Below are 24,882 nucleotides of genomic sequence, written 5' to 3'. Positions count from 1 at the left end.
CTGCAAACGGGAGGGACGGTTCTGGCTCTCTTGAGGACAGTGGAGGGGAGCCTCTGGGAAGGCTGCTGGGACAGAGGTCATACAAAGAGAAGAGAGGGAGACATGACTTTATTAGAAAAATAAAAAACCCACACAAGTGAGGTGAGGAGTTGGTCCTCAGCGGATGCCTTGGTGGATGAGGCTGTTCTTGGCCGCGCTGGCCTTCTCCCGCTCCCGCCGCCGCGCGGGGTCCAGCTCAAAGCAGCGCCATAGCCGCAGGGTCTCGTCCGCTGCTGCTGAGGCCACGGTGGCCCCATCTGGGCTCATGGTCAGACTTAGGACCCGGGCCGTGTGACCTGAGGCACGAGGAGGGCAAAAGGGAGAGCAGTGCGTATAAATGCAGACACACCTCCAGCCTCCAATATTGAGGGCCCCCCACCTTTTTTGTTTTTTATAACGCCTCTGAGATAATTGCTCACGTAACATAGAAGTCATCCTTGTGAAGTATACAGTTGACTGGTTTTTAGTATTTTCACAACGTTGTGCAACCATCACGACAATAATTCCGGAATGTTTTCATCGCTCCATAAAGTCTCCTCATCACCTTCTCCCCCCAGCCCAAGGTAACCATCAATCTGTTTTATTTCCTTGCATTTGCCTCCTTTGGACACTTCATGTGAATAGTCATATATAATATGTGGCCTTTTGTGTCTGGCTTTGGTCACTTAGCACCTACCTTTTTCTTTTTTTATGTTGACCCATTTTTAAAATTTAAGTTCGATTAACATATAATCTATTATTAGTTTCAGAGGTACGTGTCAGTGGCTTATTAGTCTTAGATAAGACTGCTTGACTGACACCCCAACTTAGTATCTCAGAGGCAGCTCAGACTTAACATGTTCAAAAGGAAACTCATCACCGTTCACTTCAAACCTGTTCCCCTCATGGGTTTTCCTTTTTTTTTTTTTTTTTTTGTTTCAGAGGTAGAGTTTAGTGATTCATCACTTGCATATAACACCCAGCGCTCATTACATCATGTGCCCTCCTTAATGCTCATCACCCAGTTACCCCATGCCCCCACCTCCCTCCCCTCCAGCAACCCTCAGTTTGTTTCCTATGATTAAGAGTCTCTTATGGTTTGTCTCCCTCTCTGGTTTCGTCTTATTTTTTCCTCTCTTCCCCTATGATCCTGTTTTGTTTCTTAAATTCCACATGAGTGAGATCATATGATAGTTGTCTTTTTCTGATTGACTTACTTCACTTAGCATAATACCCTCTAGTTCCTTCCGCGTCATTGCAAATGGCAAGGTTTCTTTTTTTTGATGGCTGAGTAGTATTCCATTGTATATATACATACAACATCTTCATCCATTCATCTGTCAGCTCTTTCCACAGTTTGGCTATTACGGACACTGCTGCTATGAACATTGGGGCACAGGTGCCCCTTCGGATCACTACTTTTGTACCTTTGGGTAAATATCTGATAAGCACCTACCTTTAAGCTCAGCCACCTTGGCCATGGTTGGGTACTTCCAAATAACCAGCTGGTTCTGGGCAAAGCCGTGGCCTGAGATGAGCTCCTTGTAGTGGGGAGACCAGAGGATGGAGCACACCTGTGGAGAGGGTTTGGGGTGTGGGCACGACATACATAGAGCCAACACTACTCAAATGAGAACTAAGTCCATTTGAGTGTTAGGCACCCTGCCAGGTGCCAGATTCAGACTTGAATCATCACAGTTCTTATAAAAGCTTTTTGAGAGTTAGAATTACTATCCATTTTAACAGATAAGGAATCAAGAAGAAGGAAGTTTAAGTAGGTGACAAAGCCAGAATTTGAACTCAGGCTCCAGAGCCCAAGTTTAGAACAGAATGAAGGCTGCAGGGGGAGACGAGGGTGGAAGGAGAGAAAGCTGGAGTAGGTGCAGGGAGACAACCAGCAAGGGCCTCAAATGTCATCCCACCCGATGTGGATTAAGCGCTGCAGGTGATAGGGAGCTCCTGCAGGGTTTTAGGACAGTAACAGACCACGAGACCCAGTGCAGAGGACAGACTGGAGGAGATAAGAAAAGGGTGCTGAGAGATCAGTGCAATGGGCCTCCACCGGGAAGAAGAGTGACCAAGAGGGGAGGGGACCCATGTGAATGATACTGAGGTAAAAATGATGTGTTTTGGGGACTAGGTGAGGAGGAAGAAAGATTCTAGAAGTTTTGCAGATTTCTGAATAAGTTCTATCTCTCTCCATATAAGAGGAGGGGAAACACATTTCAGGGAGATAAGAAGTGACAAATTTAATTTAGGATATATTAGGGTGTTGCTGCCTATAGGACATGAGGTTGGAGTTAAGCCACGGACATTAGTATGGTCTGGACCTCTTGAACGAGAGCTGAGTTAGAATTTTGGAAATCATCAGGGTATAGAGTCGGTGAAGCCACTGGAGGGGACAGTTGCCCAAGGAAGACCGTACAGAGTAAGAATACTTCCGGGAGGGAGAGGTGGAACAGGCAAAAGACTACCTGGGATTGGGCATCCACAGCACTCAGACAGGCCCCAGAGCAGACATTCCAGATGCGAATGTGTCGGTCGCTGGTGCCCCCTCCGGTTGCCAGGACATTGGACTGCCAGGGACACCAAGCTACAGCCTAGGTAGGATAAGGTGGGGTCAGCAGGTACAAGAACTAGACAAGGATCTACAGGGGTCACAGGGCAATCCCGATCAATCCTACCATCCCATCTCCCCTTAAGAGTGCCCAGGTTCTGGGGGAGGGCCTGCAGAGGCCCCAACCCAACCCACTCTCACCTTGACAGCCCCTTGATGCTGAGTGAATGTCTGCAGGGGAACCCAGCCGCCCTCTCCAGGAGCACTAGGCCACACATTGACCAAGTTATCGTTGCCACCGCTGGCCAAATGTCGTCCATCTGGGGCCCAGCGCAGCCCACACACCTCCTGGCTGTGGCCGCTCAGGGTGGCCACATGGTGTTCTGCCACCCGAACATCATGGTGGTGGATGTGGCCAGAACGTGAGCCACTGCAGGGGGGAAGGGAATGAGGTTCAGTGAGGTGCTTCAGTTCCAAGGCGTACCTCGGGAGAGCTGGCAAAGATCAGACTGACTTCACAACAGACTAGCTACCACCACAAACCTGGACACGATATAGCTGTTCCAACACAGGGAGCTCACTCGGGCGGAATGACTGGTCATGTTTCGAAGCCGCTTCTGCTGCTGCACATCCCATAGCTAGAGAGAGAAGGCTGCTGGGATCAGGTTGTGACTTGCCATGAACACCCTCCTGCCCGACAAGCCCCCTGGGTCTGGGCGCCACAGAACTGCGGCACAGGGACAGGTCTCACCTGCACCTCAGCATTGCTGGTGCCCACAGCCAGGTAGTTGCCCTCTTTGATCCAGGCCACAGAAGATATGTAGTCCCCAGGCTGCTCCATCTGCAGCAGCTGCAAGATGTCACCAGAGCTAGCACTCCACAAGTACACGCTGTTGTCCAGCGCCACAGCCAGTACGTTCCCAGAGCTCCAGTCCACAAGGTTCAGGTCTGCCAGGGCAGGGAAAGGGAAGAGCATGAGCCTCCTTGTTCGCCTGGTCCCCGGGCCCTCCTCCTCCATCCAATGGGCAAAGAGAAGGCTGCACTTACAGTAGTCATTCCGGATTTCAGGGGCATCCAGGATTCGGTCCGGCAGGGAAGGAATGTAACGGCAGGTCTTCCGGCTGGAGCCAGGCGTGGCCTTCTGGCTGTAAAGCACTTTCAGTCTGTTCTGGTAACCTGTGGCAACGGCAAAGGAGTGGGTCCACACACCGGGACAACTGACTCCTCCCCCTGCCCCTAGCCTGGAAGGTCAATACCTCCCCTCTCCTCCGTCTCAGGTGGGAAGAACAGACAGGCATCTCCCCTCAACCCCAGGGATGGGCTGACACCTCCCTCCAAGAACCAAGAACTTCGGGTCTTACCCTCTGGGGCATTTTGTGGTTTTCCACTGAGCCGAAGGATCTTGGCTTCCTCCACATCAAAACCGTTCAGGTTCAAAGCCCAGGCTTTCTGGTGTTCCTGGCACAAAGGGTAGGGGTGAGGCACGACGGCATGATCCAGATTACACAGGCGGGTCTTGGGCCTTAAGCCCCTCTGGGCCACATACCTTCTTGGTGGGCGTCTGGCTGTCTTCAGGCTGGTTTTCCTTGCTCAGGAGGAAACTGGCCACCTCCATCTGGGAAGCGCTGCGATGGGGGATATAGCGGTCACCGCCAGGTTTGCTGGGAGTGGTCTGAGCCTTGGAGCTGGATTTGCCTGGGGCGGGGAGAGGGAAGCCAGAGAGTCTGACCAGGCTCCTGGGGGAGGAGGCACGAAGGCCGCTCTCAGCCATCCCCTGTCCCTTCCCGATGTCCCGCCGCACCCCACGGACCGGGAGTTCGGCCTGGGGTCCTGCCGGCGCTGTGGGATCGGTTGGCCGCACGCATGGGTGAGGGGGCCGGCCCCGCGGCTTCCTTAGCTTTGCGCTGCCAGCGCGCGGGGGGTGCATTGGGGATAGGTGCGTCCAGCTGCAGCAGCGAGTGCAGGTCACTCTCGAACACGAACTGCGCCATGGGGGCGTCTGCAGGGGCTGGGGTCCTTGGAGTGGGTGCCCGCCGAGTCCTGGAGGAAAAGGCGACCGTGCTCGATCTGGGACGGCTGGCCACTCACTCAGGGCTACCCCGGCCGCCCCGGGACCCCCGGCCGCCTCTCACCTTCACCCCCAGCAGGTTCCAATCGCGGACCGGCTTGAGCGGTGCCGACCTACGCTTCTTAAACTCTCCGCTCGGAGCACTCATTGGCTCCTTCAAAACCCAACCGCCGCAACCGTCGCCTTCGCCCATTGGCCTTTTACGGCACAGGAGGCGGGTCTTCCGGTGCAAGTCACAGATCTCACGAGAACCCAGCCATGGGACGTGATTTGAAGAGTGAGAGGGTTAAGACCTGTCCCCAGAAAACGGGTGTCTGAAAGCGAGAGAGGAGGGGCGGGGCGGGGCGGGGCGCGCCTGGGGGCGGGGCCTGCGCTGGGCCGCATTCCCGAGCCGCTTCCATTCATTCCTCGGCTTCCCCTTCGCGCTTGAAATGCGTGGGATGTGCGCCGGGAGTGCGCGTGTTATGATGTGTGGAATTGTTGAAGCACTCTTAAGTACACCTGAAGCCAATATAACACTGTATGTTCACTAACTGGTATTACTATAAAAACTTAAAAAAAAGATACATATTAACACACATATATTGGAATATTACTCAGTCATAAAAAAAGAATGAGATCTTGTCATTTGCAACAACATGGATGGACCTAGAAGGTATTATGCTAAGTGAAATTAGTCAAAGAAAGACAAATACGATGTAATTCCACTTACAGTGGAATCCAAAAAATAAAATAAAGAAAAAAAGTGAAAAAAACAGAAAAGACAAATACAGAGAACAAACTGATGGTTACCAGAGACAAGGTGGGTGGGGTGATGAGTAAGACAGGTGAAGGGGATTAAGAAGTACAAACTCCTAGTTGTAAAATAGTCACAGAGGGCTCCTGGGTGGCTCAGTTGGTTAAGTGTCTGCCTTCAGTTCAGGTCATGATCTCAGGGTTCTGGGATCGAGTCCCATGTCTGGCTCCCTGCTCAGCAGGGAGTCTGCTTCTCCCTCTGTCTCTGCCCCTTCCCCCCTGCTTGTGCTCTTGCTCTCTCTCTCTCTCAAATAAGTAAGTGAAATCTTAAAAAAAAATAAAAATAAAATAAAATAGTCACAGATGAAAAGCACAGCATAGGGAATATAGTCGATAATAGTATAATAATATATGGTTGTCACCATGGTGACTATACTTATCATGGTGAGCACTGAGTAATACATAGAACTATCAAATTGCTATGCTGTATACCTGAAACTAACATAACTCTGTATGTCGACTATACTTCAAAAATACATATCTAAAAAATTTTTTAAAAAACTGCATGTGGATTGTATTGATGATATATTTAGGTGCAGATCTCGGTGGAGGGACCTAAAGCACTTGAGCCATTCAGAGAAAGGAAAGGCGGCAGGTGGGCAGCGGTGGGGAAGGAATTGAGAAGCTTAGGAGCAGAAAGAAGGCCAGAGCTAGTTAGCTTGGTGCCTGTAGGAGCGCTGCGAGGAAGGAAGTAGCACGTGTGTTTGTTCTTTAAAAATTGTTTTGTTGTTGTTTTCCAGACAGGGAAAATGAGGCTGGAGAAGGGATGAATTCCTTAAGGTCAAGAAAAAGATCAGGACTCAGAGCTGCCTATCTGGAGATAAGATTGGACTGCCTTTGGAGAGACACGGTGGCTTATCTCCATGGGGCTTCAGAGGGGTCAGGAATTTTGCAGATCCACTAGCCTAATCTGCGCGTGGTGCACCCTCCCCACCCTGGCAACATACCCATATTTCACAGATGACAAAGCCAAGGCCCAGGGAAGGGATTCGCCCTGGACCACACGGTTGGTGGGAAGCCAGGTCTGACTCCTATTCAATCCAGTGCTCTAATAAGGACTTGAATGAGTTGTGTGAATATGCTTAGAGGTGAAGCAGCAATAATAAAGATAATAATGGGTACCATTTATTGGCCATCTACTAACTACTGTGTTTAAACAGTTTACATACATTATTGACTTTAATCCTTAATCCCACAAGGCAGATACTCCATTCCCTTTTTATAGACAAAGAAACTGGGTCAGAAAAAGGTTAGAGACTTGCCCGAAGGCATACCGCCAAAAATAACTAGCGGCACCAAACTATCTGGCTTACGCCTGCACACCTAACCATATGCTACACTGTCCCAGAGAGAAGCTGGAAAAAGCATGTTTTCAATCATTATCTGGATCAACTCTGATGATGACGGAGAAAAATCTAGTGCTCTTAGCCCAAACTTAATGTTGTTATTTTTTATTTTGAAGTTTTGTGTTTTTTTCCAGTTACCTGGATGACCTGAGGTTGGAAACAGGGGGACCTTGAACCTCAAAGAACGGAGAAGAGGTTGTTTAGAGTCAGGCTGGTCAGGGCCTTAAAGGTTAAGCTAAGGAGTTTGGACTTTTATCTGCTAGGCATTGTGGAATCAATGAGTTTCTGCATAGACAGGAGCCAAGCAAAACATATCTGAACGCAGGACATGGCCAGAAAGCTTCTGGAGTAAGGTTAACTGTAGAGAAAAAGAAGGATAGGGTCTAAATAAGGGGACAACCTCAGAGAATTCTACATTTTACAATAAAGGAATGAAAGAAGCCAGTGGAGATTATCCTGACATGGACCTTGAAGAGGGAGGAATTCTAAGATATGCAAAATGGTCAAGAAGACTGATGGCAGAAAAGGTCAGATTGGGCCATTGACAAATAAATCATCAGTGACCTTGGAGAGAGCTGGATCAGAAGAGTGAGTGCTTGGAGCAGGGGCTGCAGAAAGAAGGCGGGGGATGGGGACAGTGTAGAGGCAGCAAACATGGGATACTTGTGTGAGAAATTTGGGATTGAGAAAGGGGCAGTGCACAGGAACTTGAGGGAACCAGTACCAAGAGGCCAATGCATGTTTGAAGGTGAAGGCAAAAGAGCCAAGGGAAATGAAAGAAGCCGGGCAAAGGCCAGCTGATAGAACAAGGTGCCTGGGTTACCTTACCCAGGAAAAAATGGGGTAGAAAACACAGGGAGCTTTCCACCCTGCTCCCCTGGGAGTCTGCTTCTTCCTCTCCCACTCCCCCTGCTTGTGTTCCCTCTCTCACTGGCTGTCTCTCTCTCTGTCAAATAAATAAATAAATAAATAAATAAATAAATAAATAAATAAATAAATAAATAAAATCTTTAAAAAGAAAAAGAAAACACAGGGAGCTTTCCAGTCTAGGAAAGAGAGATCATGTCCTCTTACACTGAAGGGAAGGAGAACAAGGCTTTAGAGAAGGGTAATTAGAGGCCAAGGAGCTGGTTAGATGGAAGAACTCCCACCTGAAGGACTTGAGTCTAGGAAAGCAAAGGGCATGGAAGGAATAAAATATAGGTGACATCTAGGCAGTGGAACAGCCCAGTTGGGATGATAACAAAATTAGCTCAATAAACATTGAGTATTTACTATGTGCTTGGCATGATGCTAATACTTTTAATCCTACCATAGGAAAGCACTAGACGAAGAAGAGATTGGGTTCTGCAGAGTAAAGCTAAAGATTTAGGGGTACGAGGTGGGATGAATAGGAAGATCACTCTGGAGGCAGCACACAGGTTGGGTTTATGGAGAGATACTGGAGGCAGAGATACTAGTTAGAGGGCTGAAGCAGTAGCTCAGTGCCGTTGGAGGAGATGGACCCTAGTAGGTAAAAGTGGTCAAGACATGATGGTTGAGTGGGTGTAAATGTGAGAAGTTCCATGGTTTGGATCTCAATCCTAGTCTTGAGTCCCTAGCGTTAGAGTTGGGGCCCTGACCATGGCTAGGGGAAGGAATTATGGAAAATGAGTATACTGGATGTCATCCATTTGTCCCACTCAGACCTACTCTTACATCCATTTCTACCACACCCTGTGCCTTGTGAAGCTGATTTATATGGCCTATATCAATGGATCCCCTTGGTCTTTGGTTTCTGTTTGGGTTCCACCAAAGGGAGGATACTATGAATTAAATTTTGTGCCCCCCCCCGCCAGATTCATATGTTGAATTGAAGCCCCAGTACTCCAGAGTGGAACCTTATTTGGAAGTAAGATCACTGCAGATATAATTAATGAAGATGAGGTCATTTGGGTCATTCAATCCAGTGAAATTGGTGTCCTTATAAAACGGGGAAACCTGGACACAGACACACATGAGAACGCCATGTGAAGATGAGGGCAGAGATGGGGGTATTGCTTCTCCAAGCCAAGCAACACCAAGAGTGCCAGGGAACCACTAGAAGCTAGCAGAGAGGCCTGAACAGATTCTTCCCCACAGCTCTCTGAAGGAACCAACCCTAATGACGCTTGAACTTCTAGCCTCCAGAGCCGTGAGACAGGACATTTCTGTGGTTTAAGCCACCAACTGTGTAGTCCTTTGTTACGGCAGTGCTAGCAAACGAACACGGAGGAGAACAACGGAGGGTGGAGGGAGAGTGAGCCTGAGATATTTATCCTCCCGACTCTCTCCCTGCCGTGTCCTCACAGGCTGGCTCTCTACCGAAGGTCACCACTCCAGTCAGGCAGCCCTCTCTTAGAGAAAGTCTCCACGTCTAGTAACCACACTCCCCCCTGGGGTGGTACCAGCTCCCAGCTGTTGTTAGCACTGGGGTACGGCATTCTTCCTTGACGGTTTTCCTAAATCCTGCCTTATCTTTATAAACATGCCCTTTATTAAACTCTCACCGAGATGCCCAGTTTGAGTGTCTCATCTATTTCTGTCAAGACCCTGATTAATACAGTGGGTATGTCTGGAACAAACAAAAAATACCATTTATTTGTGAATTTGAATGAGTCAGGGGAATCCATAACCAGAATGGCCTAAGCACATTTTTAAAAAGATTTTATTTATTTATCTGAGAGCGAGAGCAAGAGAGAGCGAGCGTGAGTGCACGCACAAGGGGGACACAGAGGGAGAAGGAGAAACAGACTCCTTGCTGAGCAGGGAGCCCAATGAAGGGCTCAGTGCGGGCTCGATTCCAGGACCCTGAGATCAGGACCCTGGGGTCAGGACCCGAGCCTAAGGCACACTTAACCGACTGAGCCACCCAGGCGCCCCTGACCTAAGCACATTTATTGTTGCAACTGAATGGCCTAGAGGATGAGGGCACTTGGCATTGTCTAGAAAGATTTCCTTCATTTAGAAAACATTTATTGAAGGCCTACTATCATGCACCAAGCTCTGCTCTAGGTGCTGGGGGACAAAGGCAAATAAATCACAGCCCTGGCCCGCAAGGAGCTCACAACCTAGTAGCAGGAGACAGACATGTAAAAGGCTCTTGCATAAAGAGCGCAAGTATGGTAGGTGTCAGGGCTGGAGATGAGAACTTTGCAATGGTCGGCTGACAGGAAAGGCAGTGGACTCTTGAGGAACTACAATAATTAAGGGTTGGGAGAGACGCCAGGATAACAGAACAGGAAGGAATAATTACAATAGTGCAGATGTAAACATACTACGTCCTAGGCACTGTGCTCTACTTAGACTAGCTCACTTATCCTCTTCACAACTCTGTGGGGTTCTGGCATCATCTCTGTTTTATAGACGAGAAAATCAAGGCACAAAGACTTTTAAGTTATGTGCCCAAGGTCACACAGCTAGCAAGTGGGTAAGAGAGCAATAGAAGCCCAGCTCCGACTATAGAGTTTATGCTTTTAACTACTCATAATACTCAGAGCCAGGAGAGATGGTGGTACTATGGAAGCCGAGGTAGGAGAGAATTTAAAGAAGTGAGTAGTCACCATGACAGATGCCGCAGACAGGTCAAATAAATTGAGGATTGACCAGATCCTACCGGACCTTGCAATCACAAGGTTTGACGTGAATTCTGCCTGAGTGGTTTTGTTAGCAAAGTAGGGGAACGAACTGAAGTAGTCTGAAGAGCAAATGGGAAGCGGGGATGTGGAGACGTCTTTTCAAGGAGTGGAGCATTAGGGAGGAGAGAGAAAGCAGGTGAGTTAGAGGAGCTTAGTCAAATGAACCTGGCGTGAGGAGGGAGGGTCCTGGCTTTTTGTCTGCAGCAGTACCAAACGTTGTCAGTGTCGGGGAGCCCAACTATGAGGACAGACAGAGGGGGATGGACGTGAGGTCTGAGATGTTTGTGTTGTGGGGCTGGGGTGGGTAGGGAGGTTGGGAAAAGAAGTCTGGCGGGTTTGGATCTGTCCAGGGTACGGGGAGAGAGGGGCCTGCCAACAGCTCAGAGGTAAGTAGGAATGGTTGGCGATGTGGGTGGTGCAGTAGGACCCCGACTCAGCCATGGGTGGGCACACACACAGGGGCATGGTCCCCAGGCAAGAAGGGGGCAATCCTCGGTAGTCCATCTGGGCCTGGGAGGAACACAGGGCCACGGAGATCTTCTCTGAGGACTTGGGTAGAATTTCAAGGGGGCTGGGTTCCACATCCTCAAAGGCATCTGAGACTGCAGCCTTAGGCTGGGAGAGATGGGGGGAAAGAATCTGTCTTAGAGCAGGCGCAGTGGGGAGGAGGACTTGGACGGTGCAGGAAGGAGGGTTAGCTGGGCGTAGGGCCCAGGAATGGTATGCTGCTGGGTAAGGGCCTTGGAAAAGTGTGCAATCGGGCAAGGATCCAACTCCAGGCAGGGCTGGTGCTGGGGAGTGGAGAAGGGAATGTACTTACTGGACTTAGTGCTGCCGTATCCCTAAGGTACTGGCCTAGGACCCGGTGCAGGTCTGGAAGTGAGGGCCACAGGGCATGCTTCAGGCTCCTTGGGGAGAAGGAAGAGGAGACTGAGAGTCACAGGAGTGAACTGGGAGGGAGGAAGAGAACACTGAGGTGGCGGGGAGTTGAGGCTGAGGCTAGGCAGTAAGGCTTGGAGAAGTAAGAGTTAGTCAGGGCAATAAGATAAGCTAGAGGGGCGTAGGTGAAAAGGAGGGAAGGGGGGTTCAAAAAAGGGTTTTTAGTGTCCTCAAATATCCCTGCCTCAGGGCCTTAATACTTGCTATTCCCTGTGCCTCTTGATTTGTTCCCTCATTTCATTTAGGTCTCTGCTCCAATGTCATCCTGAGAGAGAAGCCTTCCCCGACTGCCATGTCTAAAATAGTACCAGCTCCCTTCCCTGTCCCTGTTTCCTGCTCAGCTTTATTTTTCTTTATAGCACTTGACTTATTGTTTACACGTTATATTATCACATATATTTGTGTCTGTCTGTCTCAGTCCACTAGAATATAAACTCCATGAGAACAAAGACTTTGTCTGTTTGCTCAGCCCTCTATCTCCAGGGGATAGAACACTGTCTGGCTTATAGTAGGTCCTCAAGAAATTAGTTGACTGGGTGAATGAAGAGAACCAGAGGGGCTTATTACTAAGTTATGGGGAAGGTGGTCTCTCTGGGACGAGTGTGGACTAAGGTAAGTTGGGGGACCCTGCGATTCTTGAGGCTCATATTTCCACATGGATAGACTTGAGTTGAACAACATTTCAGGCTTCTTTTGTGACCTCACTTATATCTCTCCAGGGGAGGAGTGAGACTTATCTGGCAAAGTGAGGACAGGGAGCTGAGTTTGCCTGGTTCAGCAGCATCTCCTTCCTCTTCTCCCCCAACTTCTTGGTTGGATCTGATTACCTGCATAGAGGCTACAATCCGGTCTGCTCATACAGATGAGTGAATTAAAAATTCGAAGAAAAACATGTTCAAGGAGAGATGGGAGCATAGAGGACGGACATCTAACCTAGTCTAGGGTCACCTAGAGAGGCTGCCTGGAGGAGTCACCTTCCAAGTCCTCAAGAACCAAGAGATGTTACCAGAGGAAGGACTGAGGTGGTACGGACTCTATCCTCGTGTTTGTTTGTTTTACTTTTCTATCCTCATGTTTATAACTTCCAGTGACATTTCTCTTCAGCCTTAGTCTTCCCAGATAAACAAGTCATTAATAACATTTATTTAAGGGTATGCTATTTGGCAGGCACTGTGCTGAGGATTTAAAGATGACCAAATAAGGTATAGGGAAGACTTACAAAGAAAGAAATACCGTGAAATGCCACTGGTGCTGTGGTAGAGGTCTGTACTGGGGCACAAAGAGAGTAACCCATAAGGGAGGGTTGAGGAAAGGTTTCTAGGAGTTGGTGGAGAAAGTTATTTAAAGATGAAGGCGTGTTAGTCATGCGGGGAGGAGATCCCTGGCAGAGGAGACAGCGCATACAAAGGCACTGAGAAGTAAAACCACTGGACTTGTGGAGGAAATCAGCAACAGCTTGGCAAAGCCGATGCACAGGGTGGGAGGGGGTGGAAAGGCTGGCGGGGGGGGGGGGGGGCAGATGCTACAGAGTCTGGACTTTCCAGAGTCTGGACTCTATCCTCGGAGCTAGGAATAAGACTTAAGGAGAGGAGTGACAAGTGCACGTGTGCGTTTTAGAAAGATTATTTGGGTGGCTGTGTGAGGCCAGATTGGAGGGTGAAGAGGCTCTGTTTCAGCGAGCCCGGTAGTGTTTGTAGGGCGAAAAAAGGGGCCCATTGTTTGAGCGACATTAGGCGGTGGAAGGAGCAGACCAGGCCGGACTGGATAAAGGGGGGGAGGCGCCCAGTGTTCCAGTTTGGGCGACGGGCGGACAGCAGCCCGTTACTGAGATGGGAGTAGGTGGGGTTGCTCGAGGGGTCCGGTATAGCGGGCCTGTTAGAGGGTGAGCAAGCGTGCGACTCCCAGGGGAGAGTGCAGGAAGGGGCTGAAGCACAGGTGTGGACATGCGGTCCTCGGTCCTCGGGAGCACGGGCGCCACAGAGGAACCCTGGGAGGCTTGTTTAGACGCCTCCGGCCCCACCCGTCTCCCGAGTGACCGGGGCGGTACCTGTAGCGCGCAGGAAACTGCCATCTCAGCAGCAGCAGGCCCAGGAGGGCGCTGAGGCCGAGCGCCACGAGCAGGGCGGTCACCAAGGAGATCCAGGCTAGGGGACAAACCCAGTCAGACCTCCGCGCCCTGGGCCGGAGCCCCGCCCCCAGGCCCGCCGGACCCCGCCCCTCGGCGCCCCTCAGCGCCCGCCCCTCGCTGCGCCGGCGCCCCCTCCCACTCGCGCAGCCGCAGAGCGCCTTGCCCGCCGCCGAGCCCTCACCGGTGTCCGAGGTGGTCTCCACCGGCACTGGGTCGGACCAGGCGCTCCAGGGGCCTTGGTAGGTGGGGCCGTGGAGCCTGGCGCGCAGCTGCAAGCGGTAGCGGGAGCGCGGGCGCAGCTCCAGGGTCTCTCCCTGGGCCCCGAGAGGCGGCTCCAGCACCTGCGCAGAGGGGGAACGGGCCGGTGGGCAGGCTCCCGGCGGCGCTGCGCCCGCGTCGGTCGGGGCCTCGACAGCCTGGCATCCTTTTGGCCGAAGGTTTACCGCTTTGAATCTCCGGGGATCCCCCCCCCAAAGAGCCTCCCTGACAGAATACATGCATCCCGGCGAAAACTTGCAAGACAGAGCACCCCGACAGGGAGCCTCGCCCTCCCGACGCACGACCTTAGAGAAACACGTCCCGACACACACGCTGGCACGCAGACCTCGTCTGCACAGAGAACCGACTACTCATCCTGACACAAATGCATAGACAAGTGCAGACTGACCAGGTCACGCGGACATCCCGCCAGAAGCGCTCCCCCGGGTCCAGGTCAGGCGACGGAAACCCCGGGCACATTCAGCTATTCAGGGCCACACAGACTGTTCACAAGTAACGCGCATCCAGCAGCGGATGCTAGGTGCTGAGGGTACAGGGACAGATTCCAAGCAGAGGGAACAAGCGTTGTGCGGACAAGCGGGGAGACTAGCCATCACGTAGCAAACGTTCACTACCTGCTGGGGATCTGCCACTGGGCTAGGCACTGGGGAAAAGGATAAAGGAGCATGGTTTCTCACAAGTCTCATGAGGAAGACATGCAAACCGGTAAATAATTACAAGTAATTAGTGCTATAATGATGATATACGTAAGGCAGAATGGGAGCATGAGGACGCACGTCATGCTGCCTGAGCTGCTTGGTTGGGGCTTACAGAGTAATTCAGTGTGTTAAAGGCATGGACGCGCAGGCCGGGTGGTCAAAGATGAGCTAAGGGCAGTGGTAGTAGGGATTTGAGGACTGTTAGTACTATAAACTCAACTTCCGTGCTGATGGATGGAGGGAAGAGAGGAGGGAAAAGGAAGAAGAGTTATGGGTGATTCCAGGCTTGGATAACAGGGTACGTGGTAGAGTCACTGTCAGCGAACGGAGAAGTCAGTTTGAGGACAAAATACCACCTGGTTCTATTTTCTCAGGTTTTCAACAACAGTCAAAGCGTATCCATGGTGATGTCAGAAGAGTGGTTACCTTGGGGTGTGTGTGACTGTAAGGGGCTTGAGGAGCTTCAGAGGTGCTAGAAATAACCTATAGCTTGATCTGGGTAATGGTTAGATGAGTGTATACATGTACAAATTGATCCATTGTATATTTAAGATCTATGTGTTTTACTGAATGTAACATACCCCAATACAAAGGTAAGATAAACTTGGGGAGGAGGATGAGTTTAGTTTTGGATATATTGGGTCTGAAATGCCCCTGGCGGCTTTTAGGCAGAGCTGTCTGGTAAGAGGTTGTATATACATATGGTTAATGAGAATAAAAGTAGAGCAAGTAATATTTAATGTATATTGAGTACCTTCTATCTGCCACGCAGTATGCTAGATATTTATATATTTAATTTTTTACTACAGCTCTGGAAGATAAATACTGTATCTCCATTTCACCAGTGACAAAACTGAGACTTCCAAAGTTTAGGTAATCTACCTAGGGCATAGAAGTTCCTTTCCATATGGGTGTTGGAATGATAAGTTTGGGCTGGTTAATGCGTAGTCATTAAAACTATAAGAGAAAAGAAGAGTCTAGAATGGGACTACAGGAAGCAAAACATATTAAGGAAGGGTGGAAAAGGAAGAGCCAGGAAAAAGGGAGAAGGTTCAGCCAGAGAAGTAGTATGAGAATCAGGGGACTGATATCCCAAAGGCAAAGGAAAGAGAAAATTTTAAATGGGAGTAGTGAACAGTATCAGATGCCCAAGAAAGATTAAGATACCAGTTGAATCAGATCGACACAGATATACAAACCCAGACACAGATACATGGATACCTTCACTCTTGATAGCAGACCTGATGAAACTTGGGAGTACCCTGTGTACTGAGATCTGTGGGCATTTTATCCTCGATCATACCTTCCAGTCTTGATGGCCTTCTCCTGTGTATCGGAGCTGATAGCAGGTCTCTTGGGCTCCCCAGGATGATGGGTGTTGCCATTCCAATTCCAGCTGCCCACTGGAGACCTCCCTCCAGTGCAAGTTTGGAGTGGGGATGAGCACTACAGGGAGGCCAGCAGGGACTGGCCTAAGCCCTTCTGTGCATGAGACATCATGCCCCCAAGGCCATGGGTCAGAAGTGCCAGAGCTGGTGATCCTGGGCATGGGGTCAGGGGCGGTAGGGGCAGGAAGTAGGTGGGAGGAGAAGGGAAGAAAGTTCTTACCAGCCTGGTGGATCCAGAAAGGGGAGCCCAGGTAGCTGTGAACAGCACCCTGGGCTGTGGTCACCTCCACAAGGATATGAATAACACTGTCGTTTCGTGACTTGAAGTGGCAGCGGGAGAACTGGGAGGGCTGGAATCCTGGGTTTTTCTCCTCTTCACACTTCTCCCAGATGGGGTCCCTAAGAATCATCCCCAATAGAGTTATTGAATCAGGCCTGCCTCCGAAACTAACCTTGATAGTTCCCATCCCACAGGGGATTTGGCCTGTAGGGATTGTAATCGAACTCCTCCCCTGGATGGGCTTCCAAGGCTTTCTCTTTCTCTTCCCGCCATGATGTTTTGTTTTCTGAAGCTGACTTTGGTGTCCAGCCTCTTCCTTTTAAGGGAAGAGCTAGATGATTCATGAAAACAGCCTGGGCTCTAGAACTCAGGTCTTGGCTTATTGGTATACAACTCATAAATGATTGATCTCTGCTCCCATTTCCTCATCTGTAATATGGGTTAAAAATCCTTACTTCACAGGATTGTTTCAAAGAGCCTTCATCTCTCTGGTGGAAAGATCCTCATGTTTTAATCTCATACAGCAGGCCTGTTAGTCACCTCTCCGTGATATTCTCATATTAGATGATTGTAACAGCCTCCCCACTGGCTTTTCTGCCTTAATTTTCACCACTCCCTTATGGCGTTTCTTCTCCACATGGCCATCAGAATTTGCTTCCAGAATGTGGATCTGATAATGTCCAGACGAGATCACAAATCTGTCCATTTTGAATCTTTCCCACGGCCACATTCGGTGAACCGCCTCTGCCTCCGGCCTGGACTAAGGCAAACTTTTAACTGGTGAGTCTGCTTCTACCTTTGCTTCTGCGTCATTTCACAGAGAGACATACCTTTCCGAGAGGAAAGTCACATCATGTCACTTCTCTGCTTGAAATCCGTCCATAACTCCCTGTCCCGTCTTGAATGAGATCCAGACTCCATGCCAGGGCCCACAGGACTCGACATGGTTCAGTTCCTCCCTACCTGGCCATTCTCATCTCCTATGGTTCTTACACCAGTTTGCCACCCTTATCCACGTGGGCCTTCTCGCTGCTACAGATATGCCCCAGGTACTGCCTCTGCACTTCGCCTTGCCCTCGACTGCTCTGACTCTAGTTTTCCATGTCATTCGTTCTTTTTTTGCCATTTAGGCCTCCAGGTGAGGACTTCTCTGACCACACGGTCTAAATGAGCACCCACTGCCCCCATCCTCCCACTTAGTCTCTATCATATAACCATATAACAGGTTATATGGGTCTCTTCACTTCTTTGTCACCCCTCCCTTCCCCCCTCCCCAACTAAAATGGAAGTCCCAACAATGTGGAAACTTTTCACTTTTGTCACTCTAGCCCCAATGCCTGGCACATAGTCACCCTCAATAATTGTTTATTGAACAAATGAATCATGTCTCCTTCTTGATTATAATCCCTAAATGGCTAGCTCTTATTTACTTATGTATTTATGTGTTTACTTCTTTATTCAACAAGTAATTGATACCATGTGCCAGGCACCACGCTAGGCACGATGAATACATAGAGGAATAAACATGGAGCTCTCATTCCAGTGGGAGAGGCAAAAAAACAGATAGCTGGTATTTTTCTGTGGTGTGCACTGGCTGGTTTGGGGGGTATTAAGGAGGATAATCTAACCCAGATGCAGAGGGTCAGAGAATACTTCCTGGACAAGGCAGCGCTTAGACCGAGTCTTGGACTATAAATAGGATAGGCAAAGGGGACAAACAGGCATCCCAGGCACATGCTTGTGCACAGATAAGGATACGGTGCTTTGGGGGAAATTCTAAGTGGTACAGAACGCTCTTAGCTTAGAGGGCCTGGTGGTGAGTGGTAAATGGGAGAAGGCAGACTAAGATCATGGAGGGTCTTATGGCCTTTCTAAGGAACTTGAACTTAATCTTGTAGTAATCATGGAGACATTTAAGGATTTTAAGCAAAAACTTGTCATAATTAGCATTGTACTTTGGGAAGATCACTGTAACTGCAATTTGCAAGAAAGAATTTGTGAGGACAGACTAGAAACAGGGAAATCCAATAGGACACTTTCATGGTCTCCATGTATGAAGTGATGAGGACCAGAAACAGGGTGGTGGCTATGGAGGTGGAGAGAAAGTGATGGATTCAAGGGATACTGAAGACGTAGAGATGGTAAGACTGTTTCTGATTGGACCTGGAGGGTGGGGAAAAGGCAGAAGTGGAGGAAATCACCATGTCAGGCCTGGAAAACTGGGTTGATGGTAGGATGGAGGACAACAGGAGGAGGAGCAGGTTTTGGCGGAAGAAATGATGACGTCAGTTTTGCTCCCCTTTAATCCATTCATGGCACCTCTAGACCATGGAAATCTGTGCAGTTATTAAAAAGAATCAGTTACATTTTTGTGATGGGCTCCAAGATACATTTTTAAGTAAAAAAAGGAAGTTGGCAAACCATATATATAATGTGATCCAATTCAAATTGAAAATGAAATGTGTATAGACACATAGAAGTACATAGAAACACTGGAAGAGCACATTAAAATTGTTAATGGTGGTTTTTTCATTATTCATTAATTTAGCCGTTTTTTACTGAGTAACTGCTAAGTGCCAGGCACTGTGGTAGGTGAGAATACATTAGTGAGTAAGAGGAGACATTGACTTTGCCCTTAGGGATCATGTATAGTCAAGATCAGCCCCTCTCAACTGGAGTTCTGAGACAGAATGAGATTAGTCAAATAACCACATAAAGTATAAATGTGAAATTGTAACTATGAACTCCTTAAGAAGGAGAGGTAAATGGTGCAATAAGTATGTATAATAGTACTATTGGACCTGATGAGGAAGATCAGGGGAGGGGTCCCTGAAGAGGTGACATTTGAGTTGAGATCTGAAGGTTAAGACAGGAGGGCTGGGTAGACAGCATGCACAAAAACCCAGAGGCAGGAGAGAATATGGAAGATAGAAGGGGACCAAAGAGTCATAGAGAGGAAAAGGCAGCCTAGTAAAGATGAAGCTGGAGGCATTCAGGGACTGAGTCTGTTAATACTCTGTAAGGTCACACAACGGGGTTCTTCTTCTTCTTTTTTTAATCCCAAGATCAGTGGGAAGCTAGCGAAGACTTTTAAGCAGATAGTGTTATGTTCATTTTTGCACTTTAAAAGGTCACTCAGGCTCCTATGTGGAGAATGATTTGGAGGATTTAAGAGGTGATCAGCTAATAAGTCTCCTCAGTAGTCCAAGTGAGACATCATGATGGCTCGTACTAGGGCAATGGCAGTGATGAACAAAAGTGGACAGATTCTAGAGATATTTAGTAGGTAAAACCAACAAGACTTGGTAACTTTCTTACACTGTAGACAAAAATAAATTCAAAATGTTTGAAAGACCTAAATGTGAGACAGGAAACAATCAAAATCTTAGAGGAGAATATAGACAGCAACCTCTTTGACCTCGGCCGCAGCAACTTGTTACTAGAAACATAACCGGAGGCAAGGGAAACAAAAGCAAAAATGAACTACTGGGACTTCATCAAGATAAAAAGCTTCTGCACAACAAAGGAAACAGTCAACAAAACTAAAAGGCAACCTTCAGAATGGGAGAAGATATTTGCAAATGTCTTATCAGATAAAGGGCTAGTCTCCAAAATCTACAAAGAATTTATCAAACTTAACAAAAAACAAATAAGCCAGTCAAGAAATAGATAGAAGACATGAACAGACCCTTCTCCAAAGAAGGCATACAGATGGCTAACAGGCACATGAAAAGATGTCAACATCACTCACCATCAGGGAAATACAAATCAAAACCACAATGAGATACCACCTCACACTGGTCAGAACGGCTAAAATTAACAACACAAGAAACGACAGGTGTTGGCGAAGCCGCGGACAAAGGGGAACCCCTTACACTGTTGGTGGGAATGGAAACTGGTGCAGTCACTCTGAAAAACAGTATGGAGGTTCCTCAAAAAGTTAAAAATGGAACTTTCCTACAACCCAGCAATTGCACTACTAGGTATTTATCCAAAGGATGCAAAAATACAGATTTGAAGGGGTACTGCACCCCAATGTTCATAGCAGCATTACCAACAATAGTCAAACTATGGAAAAAGCCCAAAAGTCCATTGACTGATGAATGGATAAAGAAGAGGTGGTGTGTGTAGGTATATATATATTCCATATATATGTGGAATATTACTCAGCCATCAAAAAGAGTGAAATCTTGCCATTTGCAACGATGTGGTTGGAGCTACAGTGTATTATGCTAAACAAAATAAGTCAGTCATAGACAAATACCATGTGATTTCACTCATATGTGGAATTTAAGAAAGGAAACAGATAAACACATGGGAAGGAAAGAAAAGAGAGGGAAGCAAACCAAAAGAGACTCTTAATGATAGGTAACAAACTGAGGTTGATAATGGGGATTAAGGAGGAGGAGGGCACTTGTTACGGTGAGCACTGGATGTTGTATGTAAGTGATGAATCACTAAATTCTACTCCTGAAACCAGTGTTACACCGTATGTTAACTATCCAGAATTTAAATAAAAATTTGAAAAAAAAAAACCCCAAGACTTGGTTTTAGATTGGATATGTGGGGAGTGACAGATGAGTGAGGAGCTTGGTGGTAATTCTTGAAGGCAAAGTGTTGATTGTATTTGAATGTGGAGAGGTGCAGTACGTATTTGAGTAGGGGAAGGCCATCCAACATTTGAGTTTAACAAAGGTCATTCTGTCAGCAGCACAGGGGATAAATGGCAGGTGAATGAGAATGTAGGTTGTTGCAGTGGTCCAGGTGATACGACTAAATCTGGACTAAACCAAGGCATTGCAATGGGGATGGAAAGAAGTTGGGAAGGTAAAACAACTATTGGAGGATGAGTGAATGGAGACCAGTTGGTTTTGGGACAAGGAAGGGATGTGAAGGAGATGGAGAACAATCTCTCCCTTTCTGCATGACCCTGTCTCTCTCCCAGGACATCTAGCTCAATCAGCAGTTCAACTCTCACCTGTCTCTGGGGCAGCACCGTGCCTTGCTGTGGTAGAAGAAGCCTTGGGAGCTAGCATGGTCCTGTTGCTGCCACTGACAGGTAACATTCTTCAGGTTCAAGGTAAAGCACTGCAGTCCAATTTCCACTGAATTAACAGAAGGAAGTCCCATGAGGGTCAACACATGCCCACTCTATAGGGTATCCAGATTATCTTTACACACATAACTTGGAATATTTACCCCATTCTTTGTTCTCTCCCTGAATATAGTTCACTCTGTCTGTCCAGTGGCAAGTTCAAGGTTATCAGGAAGGACCATGGTTCTCAGAGCTTCCATATCCAGTCCAGACCTCTCCAGAGATCTTTTCTATCTCCTCCCCGTCTTCCCACTCTTTCGTTGACTCACCTGCATCTCCAGGCAGGTCCACAGTTGCAGGGAGGGACCAGGATCCCCAGGAGCCAAGGAGGGAGACCCCATCGGGTTGGCTGCGCAGCTGGAGCCTGTAGGATTTACCAGGCTGGAGCCCTGAGATGAGGCAGCTTCCACTCCTCACTGTTAGAGATGAAGCCTTGGGAGAAGAACCACAGCCTCAGAATCTAGGTCTGCCTCAACCAAGACAGCCTCCAGCTCTTACATTTGAAGCCCCATAGCATACCTGCGGAGAGATGCCCAGTTCCTCAGTGAATAGATACGCACACAGACTAGGGGCCAGGTCAGTGGGTTTTAGGTGGTGTTCAGAGCTTTTTAGGGAAATCCCCACTAACTCAAAGGCCTGAAACACTCAATTTTGTTGGTGTGAATGACCCAAACTGGGAGATTCCTAAATGGACATGGCTCCCAAGCCCATACTAACTCCCAAAGGACCAACCCAGTTTGGAATCCCCAAAGTATGGCCTGTCCTTTCTTGGGGCAAAATTTGGGATAGGAGATAGGAGGTGGGGCAGAAGAAGGCCAGGATACTTCTCTAGTTGGGGAGGTCTGCTCTGGTCCATCCTGTTGGGGCATCATGGGCTGAGCACATGGAGGCTGGTGCAGAGCTGGGACTGGGTTTAGTCTCTGCAGAACTGGACAGCAGGTTTCTGTGGGCAGCAGCTGCATGACTGTGGGACCAATGGAATTCCTGGGATCCTTGGGGCCATAGCGAAGTTCGTGCCTCAGGAAATCACTGATTTCGGGAGCTGGGGTCTCCCAGCTGATCTGAAGTTCCCCTGGCTGGCTCCCGCCCGAAGCCTTAATGATATCTGGGGGAGCTGGCAAGCCTGAGGGCAAGACAGGGTACGTCAGAACTCTCTGAGTGCCACAGTCTATGGTTCAAACCATGGACTGTAGAGAGGGAAGCTGCAGCTGGGTTGGGGGCAGCCCCTGGATTCTAGAAGATCACAGGCCATTGCTCTCTTGGAGGCCAGGGCAAAGGAGGCTCCATATCCTATTCTCCTTTCCTCATTAGAACAGTGACCTCACTGCGGCTTTGTTAGACTCAGTGCTCTCAAGAGCAGGGATCTCTTCATCTCTGTATCCTTGTCACCTAGCACAGTGCCTGGCACATAGTACGTATTCTGTAACTGTTGAATGAGTCAATGAATGGATTAATGATGGGGGGGGGCAAGGTTGTCTCTGGTGTGAAATGAAATCCAGCTCTGGATGCGAAGAATGATAAGGGGGTCTTGAGGTGCCTTGGTGGTCTGGTAATGAACGGCATCCACATTGCCCTAAAAGAGCACAGGCCAGTCTGGTCCTAGGAGCTGGACTGAGGGCAGCAAATAGAGGGGCCAGGGTGACAGAGGGATGGCCCTTACCCACACTATCCACAAAGAGCACTCGCTGGGTCAGAGTCTGGTTCAGAAACACGTTCTTCACCCAGAGGTGCAATGGAAAGAAGAGGCGAACTTCATCCTGGGCTGGAAACTGACACACGTATCGGGTCCCAAAGGGGGGCACGCTCTTGAAACTCAGGGGGCAGGCACGGGGCTTCTCCCTGTGGGCGTAGGAGAAGTCTGTTCCACCGACACAGCCACCATGACGGGCCCTGAGAAGCCAGGTCCGGGCCCAAGCCCAACTTCTATTTCCATTACTGCCACTTTTCTGCTTAGTGGCTGGGATAGGTGGGATTAGGGATTATGCAGGGGCTGGCGCTGGGGATATCCAAAGCACATCTGTTCATTAAGTGGCTACCGAGGGCATGTACTTGCAGTAGTCCTCTGACAGGGCCAAAGCAGGGAAGCTACGGGAGCTGGGCTCAGCTGAGGTAAGGACAGGACAGATATAGGGGAGTGTGGCACAGCCCAGCACATACCCTGGGTACGCATACAGCAGCTGGTATGTTCCATTGGGTGCTGCCTCTTCCTCATCCCAGAAGCAAGTGAGGTCCTCAAATGTTCGAGAGAAACAGTTCAGGGGCTCTGCATCCGAGGCCAGAAAGGAGGCATCTGAGGAACAGCTGGTGAGTTGAGCTCTGGGTGCCCCCAGCCATGTTTATGGGCAAGAGTAAGGGGCTGGCGGGAGCCTCCTACCTTGCACCCCTCCCAGGGCTCCCTCTTCCTGGGTATAGGTGATCTCCACCCTCCACACACCTCACCTTGGCTGGTGACTTGTGCCAGGTTTTGGGGGGCCAGGAGGAGGCAGGAGGTGACCACCAAGAGGGCCCAGGAGGGCATCTTCTCCGGCACTGTGTGCCTGGCTTAGCCCATCCTCCCCTCAGGAAGCCGGGCCCCAATCCCCTCCCAGGCCAGCCCCTCAGGTTCCTGTCAGATACAGCCCCACGTCCTGTCCCTGTCCCTGCCCCTGTGGGGCCCATCCAGACCACACTGGGGCCAGGGGCCAGGGGAGGGGGAGTGGGAGTGGGCAGGAGGGTAGGAGGAATTTGCAAGAGAAGGTACAGGCCTTTTGGTCGGAGAGAGATGGGGGTTACATTTTTGACCACGAACCAGGAGACTGAGCCTCCGCGTGTGTCTGTGTCAACTATCACAGGAGCGTGTATTATCAACAGGAAGAGCAACATTTACTGAGCACTTACTAAGGACTCTGTGTCTATTAACTCAGCTCACCCTCACAGTAGTAGTATTTCCACTATAGACATGAGGAAACCGAGATGCAGGAAGTGAGAAGATCTGCCCTAAGATTCAGACCTACCGAGAGGTAAAGCTCAGGGGTCGGGCTTCCGAGCCCAGCGCTGGACAGCTGCGCCGCGCTGCAGGAAGGCGGACTCCACCGAGAGATGACCGCCGCAGCCGTAACGCCCGGTGCCTATCGCCGCTTGAACGGCTTCTGTAACCCGGTGCGCACACACGGTCTCCCTGGAACCGGATGTGCGCCCTCCCCGGAGGGGAGTCTCCGGAGCTGCCTCTTGTCCTTTGCTACTCCCAGTGTGGCCTGCAGACCAGCAGCAGCAGCAGCACCTGGGTGCTTGTTAGAAATGCAGACTCTGGGGCGCCTGGGGGGCTCAGTCAGTTAAGCGTCTGCCTTTGGCTCAGGTCATGATCCTGGGGTCCTGGGGTCAAACCCCGCATCGTAGGGCCTCTGCTCAGCGGGGACCCTGCCTCTCCCTCTCCCTCTGCCTGCTTGTGCACCCTCTTTCTCTCTCTCTGTTAAATAAATAAATAAATAAATAAATAAATAAATAAATAAATAAATAAATAAAATCTTTTTAAAATGCAGACTCCTAGGCCCCACCCCAGGCCTATTAAAACAGGATCTGCCCTTGAGCAAATCCCCAGATGATTGGAACACACATTTGAGTTTGAGAAGCGCCGGCCTCAGTGGCTCAGCCGTGGT

At 49.4% G+C, this 24,882-nt stretch overlaps 2 protein-coding genes across 5 annotated transcripts; both read right to left on the bottom strand.

Annotated features, from left to right (window-relative positions):
- Nucleotides 1-91: 91 nt before the first annotated feature.
- On the bottom strand, nucleotides 92-4,844 carry CDC20 (cell division cycle 20). 2 transcript variants are annotated; one of them, XM_045799777.2, is made up of 11 exons: nucleotides 4,708-4,844; nucleotides 4,386-4,615; nucleotides 4,122-4,270; nucleotides 3,937-4,033; nucleotides 3,623-3,751; nucleotides 3,327-3,523; nucleotides 3,119-3,213; nucleotides 2,777-3,005; nucleotides 2,493-2,618; nucleotides 1,475-1,592; nucleotides 92-335 (listed from the first exon to the last, which is right to left on the bottom strand). In XM_045799777.2, the coding sequence occupies exons 2-11, from the start codon at nucleotides 4,564-4,566 to the stop codon at nucleotides 157-159; spliced, it is 1,500 nt and encodes a 499-aa protein (XP_045655733.1). In that variant the 5' UTR covers nucleotides 4,567-4,615; nucleotides 4,708-4,844; the 3' UTR covers nucleotides 92-156. The 2 variants fall into 2 exon arrangements, with proteins under 2 accessions (XP_045655733.1, XP_087721917.1); XM_087865791.1 differs by having other exon boundaries at nucleotides 4,386-4,591; nucleotides 4,721-4,836.
- On the bottom strand, nucleotides 4,820-24,272 carry MPL (MPL proto-oncogene, thrombopoietin receptor). Of its 3 annotated transcripts, none has more exons than XM_087865790.1 (12): nucleotides 23,687-24,272; nucleotides 23,405-23,537; nucleotides 22,908-23,086; nucleotides 22,072-22,370; nucleotides 21,517-21,679; nucleotides 21,131-21,257; nucleotides 16,093-16,271; nucleotides 15,788-15,930; nucleotides 13,689-13,848; nucleotides 13,427-13,523; nucleotides 11,261-11,348; nucleotides 4,820-4,936 (listed from the first exon to the last, which is right to left on the bottom strand). In XM_087865790.1, exons 1-12 carry the CDS (start codon nucleotides 23,763-23,765, stop codon nucleotides 4,886-4,888), a joined length of 1,698 nt encoding a protein of 565 aa, XP_087721916.1. In that variant the 5' UTR covers nucleotides 23,766-24,272; the 3' UTR covers nucleotides 4,820-4,885. The 3 variants fall into 3 exon arrangements, with proteins under 3 accessions (XP_087721916.1, XP_045655732.1, XP_087721914.1); XM_045799776.2 differs by lacking the exon at nucleotides 4,820-4,936 and adding an exon at nucleotides 9,377-11,055; XM_087865788.1 differs by lacking the exon at nucleotides 4,820-4,936 and adding an exon at nucleotides 9,377-11,055 and having other exon boundaries at nucleotides 23,405-23,510; nucleotides 23,687-23,766.
- Between the last annotated feature and the right edge of the window lie 610 nt (nucleotides 24,273-24,882).

This window comes from Ursus americanus, chromosome 12 (genome assembly GCF_024610735.1).
Source record: "Ursus americanus isolate L20-20 chromosome 12, mUrsAme1.1.p, whole genome shotgun sequence".
Lineage (NCBI taxonomy): Eukaryota > Metazoa > Chordata > Mammalia > Carnivora > Ursidae > Ursus > Ursus americanus.
The sequence above is the reverse complement of the archived record's forward strand: the minus strand, read 5'-3'. Positions and strand labels throughout refer to the sequence as shown.